This window comes from Apis florea, unplaced genomic scaffold (assembly GCF_048593485.1).
Source record: "Apis florea isolate Af1SG1 unplaced genomic scaffold, ASM4859348v1 contig_3170_pilon, whole genome shotgun sequence".
In the NCBI taxonomy this organism is placed as follows: domain Eukaryota; kingdom Metazoa; phylum Arthropoda; class Insecta; order Hymenoptera; family Apidae; genus Apis; species Apis florea.
In genome coordinates this window covers 6,253,768-6,272,973 of record NW_028256714.1, presented here as the reverse complement: position 1 = coordinate 6,272,973, position 19,206 = coordinate 6,253,768, and the positions used below count along the sequence as shown (strand labels likewise).

Here is a 19,206-nt window from a genome sequence, read left to right as displayed (position 1 = left end):
ACCACAGAATGTACTATCATTTTATGTATTTGCTGCATCAAATTTGCGATTTTATCAACCACTGAAAGAAGTTTCTCCATCATTTATAACATTCTTGCATTCTTTAATTTCAATAGAGAATATATCTATTGCTTTCGTTGTTAAATATTTTAATGCAACTTTAGTAATTGTCCAAATAACTATTGATTCTTCAAAACTTTTCAACTAAGAAATTGTAAATAAAACTTTTTTCTATATCTTGTAACAGTAATTAATTTTTTTTTTCTTTTTTTACAACTTTCATTTCGATATACAATACGTATATTCAATTAAATACTTTTTATCGTTAGTTCTCAATTGTGAATGAAATTCCTTACGTTTCAATCTCTTGACCATTTGTTTCTCATCAATTAGAAGTTGGTTTTCGTACGTGTACCTTTCCTGTTTGCGAATGAAACATTTTAGTATTTCAACGAGCTTGTAAATTCCCAGTTGACCTTACTGGGGAACACGATTCTATCGCAAGGATTGCCACCGAATTAATTTTGAGAAACTAGTCGTGAACGGAGGGGCAGCGAATGATAACCCATAGTCGACTGTGCGCTGTTTGTCTCGAGCTATCTATGCATCGTCGTCTCGAATGTATAACTATTGATTGAACTCTTGATTGTAAGACTTCTAAATTGTATACGTGAGAACGTTGCCACAAACTTATGGATATTAAATTTCACTTCAATTTCGATTCTCTTCCATTGGTAAATATTCTGAGGATATAAAAATCTTTGCTTTTTTTGTCACATTGCTAAAGATGATTGCTTCTTTAACCTCTTCAGGGATATTATAGGACATCAAAGACACTTTTGCAATACTTTTAAAGCGATGATTGTCAAGTGAAATTAATAATATATTAAGGAACTTTGATTCTGTGCAAGAAGTCTTCAATTTTAAATTTATTTTGAAATTAAATAATCTGATGTTTCTTTTCTTTGTGATTGGCGACAATATTTTTAAAAATTTTTTTAAAAAATGCTTTATTTGTATAATAATCCATCATTTTTTAATTCACGAAAAAAGATGATTCTAATAAAAATATATTGCTATTTCTGATATAGCATTATCTCTCTTCATATTCAAAAATAAATAGGAATAAATAACAACAAACAAAAAAGTAAGAGAATATCACAACAATATCACATCGAATTTGTGATCCACAGACTATCATAGTTCTCTTTTCTTTTTATCTGCTTCTAAGAGGAATTATCTCTTCAAATTTTCAGATATTTTATTGTTGTTACTTAAACGGTGACGCAAAATTTCTCGTTTATTAATCACATCACACTCATAAGATAACGAATATTATTTTCTATTTGTTTGCATATATTTTCAATTATATTTCATTTTAGAAAAACAAAAAAACAAAATTAATGATAACATTTTTGTGATTGTGCAAATTCATCGAAGTTTTTAGAGGATCTCTCCAGAATGGAGAGAGCTGTTTTTAACTAACGATAGATGCAATTTTTTTAAAACCAATTGCGATATGATCTAGAAATTTTTCCTTTTTATTTCCAAAAAAAATTTTACCATTTGGATGCACATAAAATGATGTTTTATGTAGAATAATATTCTTGAAAAATGTTAAAAATAGAAGAAATTCCATAGAACGAGATTAAATGGCATCAAAGCACTCTATTATTTTTATGAACTTGGGGGAAAAGCACGTTCATATAATCAGGTTGTTATAATAGAAGTGCATCTAATACCTTCTTAAACTATGGTTTTTCGTTCAATTAAGAGGAGTTCGTATAAAAGGATTTTATGATTTTCTCCAAAACAATATATCAAACATTTTAGGAATAATTTAGAAATAAAATTAGAAATAATTGTGGAAGAGCAATAATTATCCAATGTTTAATAAAAATCATTTTGTATCATGATATAATAGTCTTCAAGATGCATAATAAACAACGAATAATTAAATAATTAAAATATCGATTCTCTCGCGTAATTCAAACATTTTCTATCTACAAAATGAGAATTACTTCTAGCAAGACGAGGAAATAAGTATCATTGTCGTTTGCAACTTCAAACTTACTACAACTACAGACACTCGAGCACAATTTAAAGCACGATTCAAATTGCAAATTACATTGAATATATTCTGCAACAAGGAAGATACCGTTCAAAATGCAAATATTGTTACATCTTGCAATTTCAATTATACATGTGTATAAATCATATTAATAAATATTTGGAATTAAACAATATTGTGATATGTTACAAAAATTCAACTTGCATGCATATTGTACGACAACATGGAAAATAAGAAAATTGTCGAGAAAAGATGGTCGTTAAATATTTCATATTTATAAAGATTAGAAGTGTTTTCAAACTGCTCGCTGCGATGACGCTAAACTTTATAATCGACTTTCAAACTAAGAACGAAAATTCATCTGTTTCTGAATAATCTTTTACGAAGATCAAATTACACTTCGCAAAACTTTGTGCAATTTACTTCTATTGCAAATGCAAGAGTAAAATCTATAAATTCGATACTTAAGGTGACGTTGATGCAATAAATTTTAACACTTTTCGAAATCATGAATATCAAATAGATTATTGAAATAAATACTTTTTGAAATATTAACTGTAATAATATTAAATTTTTGTAATAATTTTTTTCTTTTACTCATAGAATTTTAAATGTTTCAAAATTTCTGAATAAATAATGCAAATAATAGATATGAATTTTATTCATCCATTATTTTTTATTAGAATCATGTTATCGTCTAATTTTATCCATCTCTAAAAATTTCGTTCATTTATTTAACAATATAAACAAATTATTTAGTATAATATATAATAAAACGATGGTCTGCGTTCATTTTGAGGGAATTTTTAAATCATTGATATCAAATTAATACGCAATTAGCCTAATTTCTCTCTCGAATTATTGAAAAACTGATACTTGTAAACAATCAAAAAATATTCAAAAATAATACTAAGAAAAGGTATTAATAAAAAATTATATTCGTTATATTCATTATTTGTACGATAAATAATTCAAATTGGAAAATTGAATTTCCTTTTCTTCGTTACTTGAAAAATTATCTCAACATTGATATTCCTCAAAGATTCTACATCCAATAAAATCTAGTTTTTTATTAGAAAATTTCAATAAATCGAACCTCTCTCACGAAATTCAAGCTTATCAAGATTTTACTCTATTCAGATAAGAAATTAGAAAAATTTCCAAATTTATTTTATATTCTTTTTAAAAACCTCCCAACGTATCTTTTTTTTTTTTTATAAACCTTGACAATTCGAAAGATTGTTTCAATTTTTCACGACAGTTGCCATTTTTAACGTTTAATTTAAAACAACCGAAAGTTTTGGAAAAAAAAAAAAAGCGAGAAGAATCAAGAAGAATAAATTTCCGATACGACTTTGATATCGCCAGAACGCAATGGAATTTTTCCTCCTCATTCTTTCCTCCGTCAATTATCTCGGTGGTCATTAGTATAAGCAGCGATGTCGATTACAAGGGTTCTTAATTACGACGTAACTCGGGGAACTTTTTTATTCGTCTTTTTTAGGCTAGCATCTCAATTTGTTCTCAACCTTCTCCCTTCCTACTTTTAAACTTCACTTCTTGAAACTTTTTCCCTTTGGCGAAATCGATCAATGGCCTGAAATTCACGCCAACGATACTTTCTTTTTCTGGGTATGGAAACAAATTAAACGAAACTAGGCGCTACGGTAAAAAGTTCTTTCGTGCGCATATTCAAAGTTGTGCGATTATTTTCTGAGAAAAATTTGCATCCAATTCTTCGAGATTTTAGATGCGAAAAAGGTCGAGAAAGTAAAATTTCTTTAAAAAAATATTTTTTATATTATTTTTCACGTTATATGAGAATAATAAATTAAGAATTTTTGGTTAAGAATTCAATATCTTTACAAAATGAGAAATATCGTTTGTTCAACACAAAAATTAAATTATAAATTACCAAATGGACAAAAATAATAAAAATAATTTTTTAAATGAGTTGCAACATCTTGAAAAATTTGTTCGTCGAATTTAAATTTCAAGAAAATAAATAAAAGATTAATTAAAAATAAAAATAACAAAGTTGTTTCCTTTTTACATCTATAATTAAAATGGCTACGTTCTTTCTATCTTTTCAACACCGATGCATTGAAAAATGTCTTAATAAGATTAAACTTGTTATATAAAAAATCTATTTATCAAATTTCTTTCCTATGATCTTCGAATTTTTATATTGTAATTTTGTAAAGTAAGCATTGGATCAAATCTGCAAATTCGAATTGGATGTTATATTCAAAGACATTTATGCGTTTGGCCATATATTTCGTCCAAAATTAATCGCTTTTCCGTTATCGCTAAATATCGTGCTGTGTATTGGAGTATTTCACAAGGGCGTAATATATGAGAAAATGAATACATCAATAAATACGGATGTGGAATGATAAATTTGATAGGGGAAATACAGCAAGCAAATTGTAAATTAATGTTGTACCTTGTATCGTTATCGTTCTATGCATTTACATAAAGGCGTTTGATTCGTTGTTCAGATTTATCGTCAATGTCGATTCGATGATAGAGAAAGGAAAGCTATGTGTAGTATTTGTGATATACTTTTGCTTTCGATAACATTGCGTAAAATGTTCTATATAATTGCAAAATTTATATTAAATAAATTAGAATTAGAAATAGTTGCAACAAATATTCTATGTAAATGATAGAATAATTTATTTGCAAAATATATATATATATATACTTTGTGTTAATTTATTCGTGGAATATTTTTGGAAGATCGAGTTTAGAGGCCAAAAATAAATGCAAAAGTATCAATTTATTTATTGAATTATAAGCAATTAAAATGTGAGAGAAACAGTCTTATTCTATTTTCATTTCGTTTCATTTAATGCAAATTTAAATTGATTATTACTTAATAAAATAAGCTTCGAATGATATTTTTATATATTAATCTTTATTTCGATCTCTAGAATCAATTCTCTCTTTCACGAATATATTAATACCTTGTATCTCTATATTTTAATTCAATTTATATTTATATTAACGATATTCATTTATTATTTTATCCTATCTCTATATCAACTGTGAAAAACTGTGACCAATCAAAAATATTTTCTCCTATAAGGAAATAAAATAAATTATAAAGAATTAAAGAAATGCGAAAAACCTTATCACTCTAATTCTTAACCTTATTTCTCTTAAATTTTGTGAAAAATTCAACGGAATATTTCTGGGCAAAGTCGAGCTTCAACGTCAGTGTGTCATTACCGGTTGGATTTCCGGCGTGATTAATACTTTTGATTACATCGACTCGCCGTCATTTTTCCACTTCTCGTGTCTTATACCGGCACCTGTTATTTGCATGCAAGATTAACGAGCAGAGAATTTCAAGGGAGTTCAAGTCCCATGTCACTGAAAAATATTACGTGCCCATGCCGGTGGAAATCAGTGAACAAGGTCTAGAATCCGGATTTTCAAGGTAACGACACGAGTATTTCCCTCGGGAGTATACACGTATACCATGGGCAATCACTTCGATTGGAAGATACCAATTTGTTCTACGACGCGATTTCTTAAAATCGAATTCACCCTATCTGCGGCACGACTTCTACTTACACCGTTGAAATATCGTTGTTGAGCAGGAAAACAATGTTGAACGTTATTTATATATAGATTTTAAAGCAAATTGGAATTTTTGTATGAATCCGATCTTGTTAATTCAGATTTCTATAACATCTTTTACGATTTCGATCGTGAAAATTTTTGTGAATCGAAATACAAGAGAATCAATTTTATCATATTTAGAAAATTTCATTCGAAGATAAAAGAAATTTTTATTTTTTTTTTTTTTTACTAAAAACTTCTATCTATTAAATTATTGTTTGATATAATATTAAATGGACATTTGTATTATGGTACTTTTTGTATATTATTTTGTATATTGATCTTATATTTTTACATTTTTAATTATAACGATGAATGATAACGAGTATAAATTTATGAGCTGCTGAAATTTAGTTATTCACGAGCAATTAAATTAAATTGATTGCAAGCAAAAAGATACAGAAACCAGAACATTTATCTGCTTTATTAAACGGAAACAAGCTAACATTTTCCTTTGTATTATTAACGACAAATAACGAATCGCATTGATTTATATTCATCCGTCAAAATTCATTAATATTATTTCGTATTAGTCACAGTACGATTGTCACATGCAAATCCAGATTAAAATTTAAGCCGGATTGTTTCTAATTTCGACTGAACGAGAAACATGCTTACTTGGAATTTTTAATTTTTTATTTCTGCAAAAGATATATAATTTATTTATTACGTTATAATTTATTTGGATTAATATAAATTGTATGATTTATATTATATGATAAAGCGAATGACGTAATTTAAATATGATAAAACATCAATAAATGTTTTATTACTGTATAATATCGATATTATTTTTATATTCGTTATTAATTTAAAAGCAGTGAATAAATTATTTATATAAATTAGCTTTAAAATTAATTTTTTTTTCAAATTAAGCCGTAATTAATAAGATGGTATTTGATAAATTTCAATAATTTTTATTTTTACAATAATTTAGGAAATAAATTGCTAATTTTTTAGAATTTTATTCTTTCTAATTTATTAAAGAATGCTTTAAATAATTTTCAAAAACGTATATATATAATACTTTTATATTCTTATATTTATTCTCAAATTGATTTTAATTTTTTTGAGAGATCCTATGAATTTATATATTTCTTTACATAACTAAATTATTATTATATTATACTTTTTCATTGTAATTACAGAATTATAAAAATATTGATAAGATTAAAAAAGTTTTTATGAAAACATATGTGATATAATTAACTTTTTCGAATAAAATATAAACACTCAAAAATCATTAGATAGTTTATGAAGAAAAAAAAAATTCTAAAACATTAACAAAATTTTTCACTTTATTATAAAAAATTATTGAATTTCTTAAAGAAATTTAGTTCTTTCTTTATCCGTGATACAGTTTGCAAATTTCGCAAATTTAAATTGCTTTCACTGCATAATACGAGTTCAGAATTTCTCATTTCCCCGGATATGAATTAAATCTTGTTTTGATACGAATCTTTTGTTTGTCCACTTGTGATTTGCACATTCAGATTAGAAGTGTACACATATAAAACTTATAATACTATATAATAATGCATTATTCATAATATTCCACGCTATTGATATAATTAAGAAAGCAAATATATTTTGTGTAAATTGTTCTATTACAAAAGATTAAAATTTATATATATTTAATTTAATTATATATATTTAATAAAAAATCTAAAAATAGAAACTTTGATTGAGTATTTTTTTTAAAGTTCTTTTTTAAAAATCATAAAAATATTAATAAATAATTAATAATAGAATATGTTAAAATGATAAAATGATATAGCTCTATTATTATTAGATTAAAACAATAAATATACAAGTAAAATATATTTGATTTATAATCTAAATTGATTGAACATATAACAAGATTTGAAGTAATTATTTAAAATTAAAATCTTATCTCTTTTTAGATTTTAAATAAATTTGGAAAAAGAAATATACAAATAGAATAAATGTTTAGAAATATACAATAAGAATCAGACTCAGAATTGAGAATTAGAAAAATAAAATAAAAAATAGTACTTTATATATAATACATTATGCTCTACTTTTTTTTACACAAACTTTTATTCAAATGAGAGTTCGTAAAATAGCATTTAAATATATTTCATGAACCACTGTATATTTATATAACCTGTTTCACGTGAAAATTTCATTTGATTCCTTTTCTATTTATAAATATATCATAAATATATTCTCAAACTCTCCAATTCAAAAATTCAAAAAAGTATACTTCGGTATATTTCCATTTCCATTTTTTTTTCTAAATTTACAAATGTACTTACATATACTGTATGCATTTTGTAACACTAAAATCACAAATTTTTTTCGTATATACAAACACGTACGTACACGTACAACACATTTTTCTAGAAAGAAAAATTCCAAAAGAGATCTCTTGTTGAAAGCTCTCAACACTCAACACGAACACGTTCATATTACTCTTCCATTAAGACGAAGGAAGAAAATAAACCGGACGAAACGATCAAAATTTCTCGTCTTCTTTCTCTCGAAGAGTAAAGAAAGTTCTAGAAATAATATGGCCGCCTTGTGGCAGAAACAACGACAGTTTAAATAGTAACGTTACGAAGTCGAAAGAACGATGAAAACCGTTGAAAAATTATGGTGGGGATAAAAGGAGTGCGGATAGGGTGGCGAGATAGGTGAAGAGAAAGGGAGATCAGAGGTTAAGTGAAATTGAAGTTGAACCACTGATGAAAACGGCTTGCGGAATCTAAGGTGGCGGGAGACTGCTTCGCAATAGTTTCGTTTCCTTTTAATCTCGGTAGGAGTCTCTGCTAACCATAGTGGGAAGACTGTTAATTCCGCGTCCATTTTTCGCGAACAGAGGAAGCGAGTTGAAAGAAACTTGCACGCGAATCTGTGCGTTTTTTCCGTGTGGTTGTGTTAATCTTACACCGTGGAAGCAAAGAGAAAAACTGAAACGAGGATTCGTTAATCGAACCATCCTAACGATCCTTCCAGGAAGAGAACGTGCATTGGTTCAATTTCTCCATTGTTGGAAAATGATTTATAAGTTTGCACGTGTTCGACCGGCCATTGTTGTTTCCCGGACGTTTTCAACGTTCTATTCAAGAGATACTGTGTATACCACGAACAATATAAACAGGGATTAACGCGGAATGATTGCACGCACGATTTATTACTGTGTGTTTCGATATCAACAGTGTCATTTTGTCAGGTATTTATATATAATTAAATATGAATTTAAATGAATTACTTATTCATAAAAAGTTATGTAATATTTAAATTTTTTTATCGAGTTCCTTGATTAATTGAAAAGTATATATTTTTATATATTTATATTTAAGTATGTATATATATAACAAGTATAAATTTGAAGAATATATTATATATTTTATATAATTATACGTTTTTTTCTTAATTTTTTATCAATCAATTTATTTTTATATATTTAGAAAAAAATTATAGTTTGAAGCAAGTTTGAATATGTAATGTGCTATTACATGATAATACAAGAAAATATATACTTCAATTTCTGAAGGGATTTAATAAGATTTTCTTTTTTAAATTGTTATAATATATATTTTGTTTTTAATTATATTAAGATCTCTTATTATATCTATATAATAAATAAGAAAACAAGATTATGATATGATCTTAGTCATCATTATGATTATATCAATTTCACTTTAGATTTTTATTTGCATACTTTGGTTTAAAATATTAAATTATCTTTTGAATTAATGAATTTTGTCATAAATAACTTGATATAAATATAATTTAAATTGTTTTTATTTTAATGTGATCAAACATTTATATTATCTTCCAATATCTATGAAATTTTTGTACTTTAATTATAGAAATAAAATTATATCAAGTTTTCATATTTTATGGCAAAATTGAATCATTTTCTTTCATTTACATTTAGTTACAATTTTTTCTCATCATATGATATATGATTAAATCAATAATTTTATGACTGTTGAATAAATTTTTTAAAGGATTATTTTATTTGAAAAAAAGAACTCATAACTATACTGTAACAAATATTATATATTTGCGTAAATCTTATTTATTTGTCGAATTCGGTTAACCATGTGTATAATATAATATAATATAATATTATATACATTATTATACACGTATAAAACACGATATGATATTTACATTTGAAATAAATTCTGCGTATAAGCTCTATGCAAATTATCTTTTTTCCAATATTTACAATAAACTTCATAACGTTCATATCTTTAAAAGAAATATAATTAATCATTCGATATTTTACATATGACATATTCATATATTAATAAAATTTCAATTTTTAATCTCTTTAATAACTTCGTGTTTAAATATACGAAATACTTTAAACGCAAATGGAAAAACTGAATAAAATATTCAGTCTCTGTCAAATATATCTTCACATAATATGACGTATTCAAGTTAACAAGTTAAATTCAATAGCATCGAGGCGGATTTTTCTTTTAAAAGAAAATTCTATAAACGTTCACCGATTGGACGTGCAAACTTGTTCATAAATCTATGCAATATGATCCCTTATGTCGAGAAATAATCGTAGTTCTGGCGTGTTCGCAATCTTTCATATCGCGTTAGATAGGTTTCAACGATCGTAGAGTGTTCTTTTGATAAAGGACTTACAGAATGTAGGGTAGAGTGTTTGATCGATGATTTCGAAGAAATTGAAAGTCTCAGTGAAATAAAATTCACGTCAGAGTATAAGGTGTATTATGGACCGCGATGTAGTAGATATTAAATTAAAGGATAGCAATAAAATGGAATAAAATTTCATCAATTTATTATTTACAGTTAGCCCTCTTAAATGTATATAATATGATAGGTACTTTGAAAACATGGTTTCGATATAGTACGACGTAGAAATTGCGATTTTCTCGAAATCTTTCCATAATATGATTAATAAACTTGACATAATTAACTTTATAGCAATATTTTCAACACATTTTAATTTGTGTTAGTTTCAAAATTTCTAAATTTTCCTTTATTTTGCTTGATTTTAATACGACATAAAGTGAATTAACTGTATCATCAGGTTGATTATATCAACAATAGTTTGACAGTAATATTAAAAGAAATGATACCAATATTCTCTGTAAAAGGAAAAAGTCTTTGATTTGGATCCTCTTCGTAATACACTATTTAAAATTTATTATTTTTTCGTCAAAAAATTTTCACTTCGATCTGGATTTTTGTTATTTGAAAAAATTTGATATTGTTATATGGATATCATACCAAATATATTTGTGGCTTCGCTTATTCTAATGCGGATGATTTAAATTGTCATTTCTTTTAGTTTCATTTACTAATTTCTATATGAAAGAACTTAAATCAAAATAAATTTATTACAATAAAATGAATGAGATTTATATGGAAAAATTAATTAAAAATTCTTCGAACGAAAAAATATAAATAATTCATGATTCAATATTCTCTGAGAGAAGATATTTAGTAACAGATTTTATATTTATTTTTATTCTATTTTTTTAGTTCAGATTTAAAATTAATTTAAAGTTTTATTTTCAATCAGTATACTAAATGGTGAATTTTTATTTTTGATACTAAAAAAAAAAAAAACAAATAAATACACAAATATATATTTATGTATTTTTGTTTTTTGTTCAATGTTTTATTTATAATTTACTATATTTCGAATTTGATGGTTTATGTCTTTCTTAGTAGTTATGCTAGTAGAATTTATATATTGCACAATTGTATATTACTTTTTAATGCATCATTTTTACTCAGAAGTATCTACTTATTTCTATTTAGAAATTTTCCATTGAAGTGTAATTATATGTATATTTCGTTTTTTTTTTTTTCTATCTATAATCTACGTATTTTCATGTGCAATTTATGTTAGTTTATTCTTCGTACTTGTTAAATATTATCTTTCCCTTTCTACTTTCAAATAAACAAACTAATACAAAATAATCTTGAAAACTGGTTCACATACAGGGTGTATCATGGACAATCAATTCGAAGTGATTCTTTATGCAATAACGAGTCGAAAAGAAACGTACAACTTTTCCATTTTTTTGAATAACCTTGAAAATTTATTCGAATATCGGAAATTTTTCGAATAAAAATGAAAAAAATGAATCGGTTGATATTTGATTGGATATCAATGAACTATCGATAGGAGGTTACGTTATGAAAATAATAGCAAAAAAATATAGAATAAAATTTCATCATTTAAATTTATGTTTTTTGAGAAAATCGAGATTCAACACGCGTGCGATACGATAAATCATAAATATAATCGATGAATTCTACATTTTCTGCTCATTCTCGAATGTAAAACAAATTTCCAAATCGATGTTCATTCACGTAATTAATTAATTCAGCCAATTTCAAATGTAAACGTGATTCATTCGAAAACGAAATTTCCGATAAAAAATTTTATTTTTTCTTTTCGATTCACCGTTGCATATAGAATCATTTCCACTTGTTCGTCTACGATTCATTCTGCGTAACACACTTTGCTACTTACTTCGATTTTTTTTACACATTGACATACCTGTTGCTATTAAACGGGAAAGAAATATTATACATAACAGACAAAGAAGATATTATTAATTTTACGCACCGCGATCGATACATTCTCCCGTTTGTTTTCACGATGCATGTGCACATATGCATCGATGTTTGTTTGTACACTGAAATATTCAACGAAACTGAGTGTACACTAGAGCCGGTAGGTAAACAAAGGCAGTTCAGGCTAGATTGTTAATAGGCATGAATGCCCTAAAGGATAGCATTCGAGTGCTCTCTCGCGTTTCGAATACGAAAGGAATGTATAATTCAACAGAAAAACAGAAATAAACTTCCATCCTTCTTCTAAAATTGCAGGAAATGAAACAATTTTTTAACGATATACAGTCGTAAAATTTCTTATACGTATAGAAGAAAATTGTTAGAAAATTGTGAAATTTACTTAATCCGGAAATTTTATATATATATATATATATAATGAAAGTTTGCGTGTATGCAATGCATAATTGGTTATTGTTGCTACATCTTTTCGAGTGTGTGAATTTGATTATTCCTTTAAATTTTCGTTACTTCTCCGTTATGCAATTTCATTTGGGAATAATTTTTAACGGGATAATTAAAATGTGAATATTTTGTAATTTAAAATTTTTTTCTTCTTTGTATCGTTGTAAAATTATATTTTAAAAAAAAAGAAGAGGAACAAAAATTGGAAATGTTAAGATTCTAAAACTAAAATAATTTCAGTTTCTAATTAATTCTAATTAAGGATATAACGTAAGAAACAGTGAAGTTTGAGATACTCACGAGTTTATTACTATATTACTTTTAAATATATATATGTAATAGTTAAAAAAAAAAAAAGTTTTTAATACTTATTCGTCGAAAATAATTTCAATATGGCATACGAGAATTTTCTAAACTTCACACGATTGCCTAATTATGAATAGAAACATGATCTTACGTAATATATTTTTTATACAATGTTATAATGTTAATTATTATAAATTCGAAACGTATCATTCTGATCAAACACGATCGAAATAAGAGCCCTACAATATTTAACCATTAGTATAAATATAATAGAAAAAAAAATCTTTAATAAATTACACGTATTAAAAGAAAAAAATAAATTAAATCAAACACGAATTTTTAACAAGTTTCAAAGTAAATAATCACAGTGAAACATATCGCAGTATGTTTGCATGTATCCATTCATCTAGAAGAGTATATACATTTTGACACTCACGATGCGAAATAATTTTATTGGCCTTACGTAAGCCTTGGTTCGAAGAAGAGACAGAAACACGCGGAAAGTCACTTTTGCCCGTCGATAGAAACGACGAAGAAAAAGCGAACGCTCGAAAATTCTGCGACGCTTCTCGGATAGTTTGCTGTCGGTCGTTTTCCGTGTTCAATGCGCGGCGCTTGTTATTTGTCCGACGGAACCTTGAAACCGCTGAAAGCCCTCGCGTTCGCGCGTACGAAACGAATATTTCTCGCGCGACTCGAGTTTCATTTCCCCGTTTTTCCTCTCGAATATACCGAAATAATCGTGCGCATTCCTCATTTTACCACCGTCGCAATGTTAAAAAAAAAGAAAAAGCACGTGTGCGACCAGTGAATAAGCGAGAGAGAGAGAGAGAGAGAGAGGGAGAGAAAGAGAGAGAGAAAGGGGAGAGAGAAAAAAGTGGAGGGAAAAGAAAAATTAAAAAAAAAAAAAATTAAAAAAAAAAAACGGCTTGGTATCGAATCGGAAGTACAAAGTAAGCTCGACCGCCGCAGCGCCCAGAACCACTAATGTGCTCGCTCGCAGCGCGGACGGCAACTTCGAGGTGACCTTGGCCACGAAGGCCACCATCTACCATCAAGGATTGGTCGAGTGGAAGCCCCCCGCCATTTATAAATCATCCTGCGAGATCGACGTGGAGTACTTCCCATTCGACGAGCAGACCTGTGTCCTCAAGTTCGGTTCGTGGACCTATGACGGCTTTAAGGTAAACTTGCATGGTAGCCGCTAAGTTCGTGGCAGATAGAAAACGGTGGTGGACCCGACTCCTCCGCCCTCCCCGACGTGGAACGACCGCTCGTGATGCGTCGGGGACGGACCGGATCCACCTTCATCATAGCCCTTAAGATTTCTAGATTAGACCCGAACGATCGGCTCGTCGCGTGGATTTCCATACTCCTCGCCGGATATGCAATATCTTGAATATTTTCTAGATTTCGAGCCTCGTTGTTGAGGGGGAAACCCACGCCAGGAGACGGATGCTGCCAGCTTTTCTCCAACCTTTTTCTTCTTCTTCATTTTTTTTCTTTTTTTTTTTTTTTTTTTTCAACGCGAACGAAAAAAGTGTATACGTATATATAAATACGCTTCGAAGGAGAGAGAAAGAAGATTTACGAGCTTAAGAATTAACAGCGAGCGTAGATGATGCGAGTTGAACGAGAAAATGGAAAGCGAAGGGGGAAATGTTCGAAAAATTATTATTACGGAGAGGAGTAGAGTAGATGGCATTCTGCGAATGTTGAAAGGGCGAGGCAGAGAATTGTTGTGCAGCCGGGCAGCATCCGGCGCTCTTGAAAAGAGGGGAGCCAATCGTGATCACGCTCGGCTCGTTTCTTCGGTGATTCCAGCGCCGACGGGAACTACGAGGTGACGCTGATGACCAAGGCCACGGTCTACTATTCGGGATTGGTCGTCTGGCAACCGCCGGCCGTATATAAATCCTCCTGCTCCATCGACGTTGAGTTCTTTCCGTACGACGTACAGACCTGTGTTTTGAAGTTAGGCTCCTGGACCTATGACGGTTTTAAGGTGCCACGCAACAGCAACGAGCACGATCGCCAAGATTGAACCTTTTTTGCTCGTCTCATATATATATATATATATGATCGGTCTTTCCCAGTTTATCTTCCTTTCGTTTTTTTTACCACTTTTGTTTTTTTTTTTTTTTTTTATATATATATGTTCGATCAATGAGAATGCCACCTTAATTACCCGTTATCGTTTCTGCGATGCGCTGGTCTTGGACGTCATACGTCATATTTATATATTATCTATATATATATTATACATATATATAAATATATATACAATATTTCAATATTGTTACTTGATGTGGACTGCAGTGTTATTTTGATTGACAATTCGTCGTGATATCGTACGGTCAGCTCGTTTTTATACATATATATATATATATACTTATATACTATATATATGTATACTTTGTGCGGTGTGCTCGAACGATCCTACAGGCTCGCATTATATTCAACGCGATCTATTAAAATACGGCTCGCGTCGTCGTTTTTGCGAGGATCTGAATTATCGTAGGAAATTCAGACGGATTGTGCCCCGATAATGTTTTTTACTAATCATTTTTTTTTATTAAGAGACCTCTCGTCGATTTATTTACTTTTTTTTTTTTTTTTTTGCTTTTAAATACGCGATTATTACTTGAAATATATATATATATCGGCCTGCCCTTTTACTTTCTTTCTTTCTTTCTTTCATCTTGTGTGAATGTTTCTTATTAAGAATGTTAGTCCGATCCTCGCTTCGACGAACGACTTGAAAGAGCGATACGTCGAAGGTTTCAAAGGATGCCTCGATCGCCAACTTTGAATCGAGGTGAAAAGAATCTGCTTCGGAGCGTATCCAAACCCGGTCAGGCGCCTCTTTTGACACTTGCACCTCGATCGAAAGATCGAAACATTTTGTCGCGGGGATTTCATTATTTCTTTTGAAGAAATGCCGCTATCCGTCGTATAAATAATTTAGGTTTCCATGTTTCTTCAGGGCTGTCACTGTGTACATGACACATGAGGGACAAATTATGGAACAATTTTCGAACGATACGCTGAACGATATGAAGTGTATTTCTTTTCTTTCTTTTTTTTTTTTTTTTTTCAATTATTAGAAAGAAAATACGATTGAGATAACTTTCTTAACGATCTTAAAGATTTTTTTTTTTTTTTCATTAAATTAGATACCAAAGAAACTCAAATATTTCACGCGTGAAATATGCTTTTTTAACCACTTTTGTAATTTTTCTCTTTCATCCAGGATTTTGTACGGTACGTGTCAGTTTATCTGATTAGATTTTCAATCCAGTTATTTATAACAGGTCTGTGTAACACACTGTGTAACTACATAGTAACTGTTGTTCGAATTAATTAAAAAAAAAAAAAAATATATAAAAATAGCAGAAATTGAAGAAGTATATAAAATTTTTAAATATTATTCCAGGAATTTTTTTTCTTTTTCAAATATGTGTCATCACAGCGTTTTTCGTAATTGAATATAACTCTTATCGAATTAAAATTTCTGTTCTAAAATGCGAAAAGGAACGCTACGAAGTTCGATGTTCTTTTCATTCGTCAACGTACACACACACACACACACACACACACATATCTATATGCATACATCGCATGAAAATGATCGAGCATGTTTCATGGAAGCATCGCTTATAAGCTAACTGTGTAGCGAAAACGAAGGATTGAATGTAAAAAAAAAAAAAGAATTTCGAGCAAAACGAATTTATTCTCGCTCCCTTTGTCTTCTTTCGATTCCGGTTTTATCGTTGAAAAATTTATATTTTCTTTCCACCTTCCTTTCGTGCTTCTACGCGAAAATACGTAACAAATCATATCCCAAAAACAAATCTAATCGGTCTAAAATTCGTGTACGTACGGTTGAAAAAAAGGGACCAAGATTTCGAAAGTGTATAATAATTATCAAAAAGAGGAAAAACTGTTTTATCAACAGTCGAACGCAAAGTTGATTTCTCATCATTGACGTCGCGAATGAATTTCTTCGAGATTTCCAACAAAATTATTAATATTAACAGAGATCGTTTCGTAGAGTAAAAGTAAAAGACCATTGGCAAGGGTATACACAAAATGAATTATTCACGTTCGAATAATAAATGGATGTGAATTGAAATAACGTTTTCTACATACGATATTACATCAATGAAAATTTACACTTCGTTTGCGTGTATGCAATGATCCCTTGCTAATACGAATTAATATTAATAATAATTATGACAAGTTTGAATTTGTATTTGTTCACATTCAATTGCGAAGAAATTCACTCACGATGTCGAAGGTTGGTTGAATGATAAAAATAATTTTTATGTTGAAAAATTTGGTTCCAGGTTTGTATGTTGATGGAATACTTTTTCCTCCTTTTAATGAATATTTTTGAAGATTGGAACCTTTTTTTTTTTTAACATCCTGTATAACGTTAGTTCCACTTCCGAATTATCGAATTATCAAAAATAGAGGAATCATAATTAGATATTAATCCTATGCATCTGGTAAAAAGCAACGTTGATAGCTTGGCAGAAAAATGTCCATTTCGTTTACTCGACTTTTACACGAATTCAGAAAAATGAATTTCTATTTTTAATAGAAATTTTGTCGATAGAATTATTCTGTAATTGATAATTCTATTGTTCTTTATTGATAAATTTGTTTATAATAAGCTTTTCAATTTTGACAATATCGCTTTAGGCTTATAAAAATATTATTTCATTGTTAGAACAAGATTTCAATCGAAGAAAATTTTAAAAATGTCATATTTTTATTAATTTTTTAAATTGAAGAAAAAGAAATTTGAATCTTAACAAAAAATTTAATGTAAATTGAATAGTGATCTGCGCTTAGGCAAGTTGTAAAATGAATAATATTTGAACAACCATTAAGTATTCGAATTTCTAATATAATTCAATAATATTTGCAATCAACATTTGCAATAAAACATTTTGCTATTCTTTCGTTCTTTAAACTTAACAAATATATTAGAATTTATTATAATTTTTATCAGCTATTATCCTTAAAATAAACATTTTCATTTATATATCATTTTTATAATTTAATGTTTTACTTATGGGCGGAAAATTTCTTACAAATAAAAAATCTCAAATAACAATAATAAGAAAAGTTTATAAGTTATGAGCTGATACTTTATATATTTTATCACAAAGTAAGGTTATGTTTCCCCAAAACAACTTTTCACAAGATATAATTAATGAAAAAAACTTATAACGTATACATTTATATAGCAGCACAATAATAGAAATAAATATAAAATTTGTTTTTGTTATAGAATTACGTTTAAAAGTATCATATTATCGAAAACTATAACTACAAGAAACAAAAGTATAATATTTTTTAAACATTCTCGAATGGAATCTTGTTTCAATGATAAAATAAAGAAGAAAACTAGAGCGATATTGTCAAGCGATTAAAAAAAAACACCTTTTCTCCGCCATTCATCTCTTCCGCCATTTGTGAATGAATTAAAGGTCGAGATAAAGCGATCTCCATGAAAAAAGCATAAGGATAACGAAACGTGGTTCCCTATTCGGTTTCTGGCCATTTTGCAAGAATAAAAGATGGCCATTTATTACGAGAAAAATGTAACTTTTTGACCGTCCAAGCGCATTTCGAAAATATTGGGGATTGTGATTGAATGAAATGCTCGTTGAAATTTAATGTTCTTCACGATTATAAAATATGGAGTTAAATATTCATGACGTTGTATGAATTATCGATCGGGTTTTCGAATAGGGTGAAAGAAATGTGTTGAAATACTCGATGATAATAACGTAACACGGTATGAATTGCATGTAAATATGGTATAAAAACGAGAGAAAAGAGGATATAAGGATGGAGCATGAAATAGTTAAAATACGATAAAATGTCAATGAGTTACAGAAAAATTCTTCGATCGAAGTATTCTTAGCTCGTAAAGTAATTTATCTTGGTTTTTAATTTGATGTCATCTGTGGTAGTATAGCGATACGTGTATTTACGTGTATTTCCAATTAATTAGACCTCGATGTTGTTGATGAGAACATTGTATCATAGAGGAGAAATGTGAAAGATATTTCGATTTAGAAGAAAGATGCCTATGTGGATTATGCTTTAGAACATTGTTGCGAGTTGCAGCTTTTATATTTGCCAATTATGAGACTGTTTTTAATTAGTGGAAT

At 28.5% G+C, this 19,206-nt stretch overlaps 1 protein-coding gene across 1 annotated transcript in view; it reads left to right on the top strand.

The window, feature by feature from the left end:
• The window catches only part of nAChRalpha4 (nicotinic acetylcholine receptor alpha4), a 226,556-nt gene that overhangs the window by 115,333 nt on the left and 92,017 nt on the right, over nucleotides 1-19,206 (top strand). The window contains exon 5 of the mRNA XM_003692945.4: nucleotides 14,019-14,199. Coding sequence (XP_003692993.1) covers nucleotides 14,019-14,199 — 181 coding nt within the window. The remainder of the gene's footprint in view (nucleotides 1-14,018; nucleotides 14,200-19,206) is intronic.